At 39.4% G+C, this 5,429-nt stretch overlaps 2 protein-coding genes across 2 annotated transcripts; one reads left to right on the top strand and one right to left on the bottom strand.

Annotated features, from left to right (window-relative positions):
* The first annotated feature begins 408 nt into the window (after positions 1-408).
* LOC106333930 (F-box protein At4g00893) lies at positions 409-1,791 on the top strand. Its single transcript, XM_013772311.1, has 2 exons — positions 409-478; positions 732-1,791. Exons 1-2 carry the CDS (start codon positions 429-431, stop codon positions 1,789-1,791), a joined length of 1,110 nt encoding a protein of 369 aa, XP_013627765.1. The 5' UTR covers positions 409-428.
* Positions 1,792-2,833: 1,042 nt separating this feature from the next.
* LOC106328531 (heat stress transcription factor B-2b-like) lies at positions 2,834-4,766 on the bottom strand. Its single transcript, XM_013766991.1, has 2 exons — positions 4,034-4,766; positions 2,834-3,950 (listed from the first exon to the last, which is right to left on the bottom strand). Exons 1-2 carry the CDS (start codon positions 4,316-4,318, stop codon positions 3,276-3,278), a joined length of 960 nt encoding a protein of 319 aa, XP_013622445.1. The 5' UTR covers positions 4,319-4,766; the 3' UTR covers positions 2,834-3,275.
* Positions 4,767-5,429: the final 663 nt, after the last annotated feature.

The raw sequence follows: 5,429 nt of genomic DNA, 5'->3' as shown, positions 1-5,429 counted from the left end.
AAATATGATTTTTAAAAATAAATAAATACTAAAAATAAAAATAAATTTTTAAAAGTAGTTTCTATAAAAAAATTGGATTACAAAATAAATTTTTTTTTTTATAAAATGAATATTATTCGAAAATTGTAAATAAAATTATTTTTTATTATTTCTTTAGATAATATGTATATTTAAATATCTATAAACAAAGTGTACAATGGTTTTGTACTTCTTTAATGAAACTTTTTTTTGACCAGTTTTCTTTTTGAGTATATTTTGGTGAAAAAATATATTTTAAAATTATTTAAGAGAATTGTCTTTATAAATCAATTATTTTAAACAGGCTACTTTATATATATGAGCCACAACAAAACCCTACAAAATATTCAGCGATCACCCCACCACAGTCGACCACCGTTTCCTGTCAAACACCACCGCGATCTCCGGCCATGGCGTCACCTTCTACATCTACGTCTTCAACCACCATCACCCGTAAAAGGTTCGTCACTCTCAACGAGTTCTACAGACTATAATATTCAGATGTTGTGTATTTAACAAGTTTGACTGACTTTTTCATCTTTCTTGGGAAAATTGTTTTGAATGTATTTATTGATTTTTTGTTTACTTTCAACTTCTCTATGATATTAATACATTTTGAAACATATTTGATAAAGTCTCAAACAAACTTTGTAGACAAATTTGATGACGTCTCACACTTTTGCTTGATTAGAAGTTCATTTGTTGTTCTGTAGATTCAAAACTCAGAGCGAAGTGGCATTGAAACCGAGTTTCTCTGACCTTCCATCAAGTCTTTTGGAAGTAATAATGTCTCGTCTTGTGTTAAAAGATAACATCATTGCATCAGCTTCTTGCAAATCATGGTGTGAAGCGGCACTATCCGTTCGGGTAGTGGAAAAGCATCCTTGGCTGCTGAGCTTCTCTAAACGTAGCAGTTTATTTGAGCTCCACGATCCGGTACAGTCGAAGTCGTACACTTTGAATCTGCCAGAGCTAGCTGAGTCAACCGTGCGCTACTCATCACACAGCTGGTTACTTATGCACGCATCTACCTCAAAGGACTTGTTTTTCTTCAACCCGTTTACTCGGGAGCTCATAAGCTTGCCTAAGTCTACGCTACCATTCCAGGCAATCGCATTCTCTTCTCCTCCTACATCTGATAATTGTGTTGTGGTAGCCTTAAACTTTAAGTTGCGGCAGCATTATGTCACTATCAGCACTTGCCATCCTGGAGCAACTGAGTGGATTACCGAGGCCTTCCCTGCCGCTTTACTATATTATATGAAGAGCAAGCTTGTCTATCTCAATGATCGATTCTATTGTTTTACCTTTGGTGGAGACTCCTTGTATTCCTTTCACCCGTCTTCCAGGACATGGGTTTGTCTTGCGGATGTATATCACTATCATCAACTGCAAGGTGGGTGGGAGAGGAGAGAAACTTTCTTGGCAGAGAAGCAAGGAGAGCTCTTTCTCGTGTTTACTTGTGGCAAGGAAAAACCAGTGGTGTTTAAACAAGGCTCTTTGCAATGGGAGAAGATGTCTAGTACTGAGCTTGATGGCTTCACAATCTTCTTCAGTTCTTATTACTCTCAGATTAGGACTAATCTTCCATGGATGAGGAAAAATCTCTGCTCCTTAAGGTTTGGTAACAACCGCATGCGTTGTCTCTCCTATTCTTTTGATAAAAGCAGGTACAATCCACATAAGGGAAGTCTGAGCTGGCTAAAACTTGTTTCTCGTCCAAAGTGCCTCTGGATCGATCCGCCGGATAATGTTTCAGACTATTTGGGTTGATTAGTTTTATTTCTTCAAATAGAAAATGTAGTCATCCAATACTGTTTTGTTTCATCCAATATTGTTGTTGTTTTTTTGTCTGCTTTTGTGAAAGTTTTTTTCTTCCTTACTTTTTTCTTTTACTTGATAAAGAGCTGGGCTAGCCATAGTAAGTTTGGCTCATTTTACATCCCTTGTTCACCCACACAAAGTTTAAAGAAACTTGTTAACATTATTATGAAGGTTTGGGGGTTCCAAAAACAAAAACAGTCTTCTGAAACAGAGAATTTATTTTGACATGGTGAGCATGTAAATCTTTAAGGTTAAATATAAGGCTGTGAAAGCTAAAACAAGCTTCATAAGGAATGAACTGGGCATAAGGAAAGAACAAAACCTATCATGAACACCAAACCAGCTCTACTTTGGTTACTGAAGGAAAAAGCAGATGAGACAAGAAGTGGTCATGCTCCTCCATACAACGTAGTTCAACTAATCACCCTTCAGAATTGATTATGTAGTTTTGGATCCAAGGAAGCAGTGTGTCCCTACGTAAACAGCTGTGTAATATTCTAGGGTTTCTACTTTACAATATACATTATATAGAATTTTATTGTAACACCGAAATGGAAAATAATGAAAAGCTATGAAATATTAACTTCGGCTTCATTATCTTCAAGCGTTTACGCTTTCTCTGCTTTACTCCTTTTTTGGGAAGTTTGTGTGCACAGGTGAACCATCTCTTCTAGAGAGCGCAATTCTGAAAAGAACAAGCTGAAGGAAGATCGTTATTTAAGTTCTCTAGTATGTCCAAGGCAAACCATTGTGTATGACATATATTCAGGTCTCTAGTATTTTCACTTCAGGTAGTGCTTGGTGTGATGATCAACTTTGAGACTTGCTGTCTACATTTGGAAGTTCAGTTCTCTACCTATGATAAAATCTGAATATGTGTACATCATTTTGCAATGCATAGGTCCTTGATAAGACGGGAACGCCTCCTTATTCTTAAAGCGCCAGTACGAGATTCCTATGACATTAGGTAAATACCAAATAGAACACCATGAGACTACAACAGAAACGAGCTTGAACTATATCTTCTAATCTAGAACAAAAATAAAATTCATCATCATCATCATCATACAAGTAGACTACAAATAAAACACCATGAGCCTATAACATGAAAGAACTTTTAACTAAAAAGAACATTGCCAATAAATCTAACAAAACCAGTGCTTTGTGCTGTTTCTTCTGCATACTATGAAGATCCAACCTCGAATCTCCATGTGTTATCTGATATCATGCCAAGTACCTCCATCAGGTGGAGCCAAACGAGCCTGAATATTTTCAGTTCCATCAAGAAGAAGATTCAAGAAGCAACATCAGGAACACCTAAGGATGGTAGTAGGATCTGTGTATTGGTACCCACTACACACCCCCAAACGTTCAGAGCCTTTCGCTCTTATGACCAAACATTGCTCCAAGTCATCGCAATGGCATTGCCTTTCTCACTTTCCAAGTTCAAGCCATGGCCCATTGTGGTCAACGGAGTTATTCTCCTCCATTGGCTCTGACTTATCATCGGAGCCTTGTTCTTCTTCCTCTTGGTTATCATCCTCTTCCACAGCAGCAGCACCCAACTCATGGTCTCTTCTAGCTCGCTTCACCCCAATCGAAACCCCAAACAACCTCGGGGTCAAGAGCTTCAGACCAGTCCCTGTTTCTGTGGCTTCTTCACTCATCTCTTGTCTCTCCGGCATCAGATCCAACGTTTTCGCACAATCCGCTCCACCTGACGTGAAATTCGACATCAGCTTGTAGATATTGGAATACAAACCTTTAAGCTTTGTCAGCTCTTGACTCAACTGTACATTCTCCTTCCTCAACCGCTCGTTCTCCTCCATCAGCTCCGGCGCTGTGGTGGAGCTCGTCGTCCTCTGCAGAGCCACACTAACCGATCCTCCTCCTCCTCCTGTACCCGCAGGAGATGAGTTGGAAGAAATCACCTGCTCTTCTCCAGAGTTAGACGGTGAAACAACGTGAGCTAACACCGGAGCAGCGGCAGCGGCCATAGCGGGCTGAGAGATTTTCCGGCGTTGAATATCGCGAAGCAGAATCTTCTCACCTCTCCGGAAACAATCATTAGAGAACTCCCAACGATCCGGAACCACTTTTCGAAACCCCTAAACCGTATCAAACCGAGTCAGACTCAATTACTAAACCGGTATCGAGATTCATACAAAAAAAAAAAAGCGAAAAGACTCACATAAGTGTTGAGCTGACGGACGAAGCTGGAGAAGTTGTTGTGTTTGAAGTATTTGGGGAGGAGATCTCTCGCGAACTCAGCTGGTTTCCATACGATGAATGTTGAACCGTCCTCGTTCCACGAAATCAATTCGTCGTAAACCGGATCATCCACAAGCTGGTACGTTTTCGTTAGAAACGGCGTCGGTATTGACCTCTGCGATTCTCCTCCACCGCCGCCACTGCTTCCTCCACTATTACCGGCGCTACAACCGCCGCCAACCTCTCCTGTTTGTTCCCCCGGCATGAGTTTTAGATCCACAAAACCACAATAACCCGAACCCTTTTTAATTTGGTTGCTTGAAGAAGCTTGGAATCATGAGCAAATCCGAATTACAGATAAAGACAAATGATAATAACTCTTTTCGCTTTCAGAAACCATTAAACCAAATCCTAAGAAACACTCAGAAAATAACTCTATGTCTTAACGCAATCTTTTCAGTTTTCACCAACCAACAACGAGATTGCCCTAATCCAGAAGGAGTCCGTGCGGATCTCAAACGTGAGAGAGAGAGAGAGAGTGTGTGTGTTCTAGAAGGTTCTCGCAAATACGGAACGATAAGAATGAGATAGAGAGGAGGAGAGACAACAAATCGGAAGTTCCAGAAGGAAACTAAAAATGAGAGAAAAGGGTATAATTGGAATAAAAAGTGAGGGGTCTACAAGAAGGAAAGAGTCTAGGAATGTGCGAGAAGAGAGTGTGTGGGTTCCCTCTCCTTTTCCAGAAGTTTCTTATTTCTTCACTTCCCTTTTATGTCCCTGTTCTCTTTCCATTTCACGAAAACGTTTAATTACTTTATTGATATAATAAGCTATAGCATCTCCGAATTAATAATGCAAGTGGAATCAGTCCTTGAATCCAATTAACAAGACCTCCATTTTCATCTGTCAAACGGGTTATCCCATTCCGTTCCGTCCCGTACCGCAACAGATTAGTCATCGAACCAATCACAGCGGATTTGTTATGTGCATACCGCGGTCATCAAAATGCCGGTCCAAATTCGCTCCACATAATATATAGGTCTTTGCAGACCGTCCTGCGAGACGCCTCTTTATCAAACCGCCTACTACATCTTCTTTCATGAATGTTCGAGTAGACTAGTTGTGTAAGAGAATTGAAGAGAATTCATTAAGTTTCACTAAAGTTTTATCAAAATCAATGCCACAAAACTTCGTTTGTACTTGCTTATTTTAGTTAAAAGCCTTTTTTTTATCAGCATAAGCTTTTGTTAAGTTTGAATCTGATTGAGTTGTTGTTTTTGTAATAATTTGGCTCAAGTGTTATATGTTTTCATCAAACCATCTTTTTATTATTATTATTTGGATTGCAAAAAAAAATTGTGAATCACTTTGCCAAA

The sequence above is a fragment of the Brassica oleracea genome, chromosome C3 (assembly GCF_000695525.1).
Source record: "Brassica oleracea var. oleracea cultivar TO1000 chromosome C3, BOL, whole genome shotgun sequence".
Classification (NCBI taxonomy): domain Eukaryota; kingdom Viridiplantae; phylum Streptophyta; class Magnoliopsida; order Brassicales; family Brassicaceae; genus Brassica; species Brassica oleracea.
The sequence above is the reverse complement of the archived record's forward strand: the minus strand, read 5'-3'. Positions and strand labels throughout refer to the sequence as shown.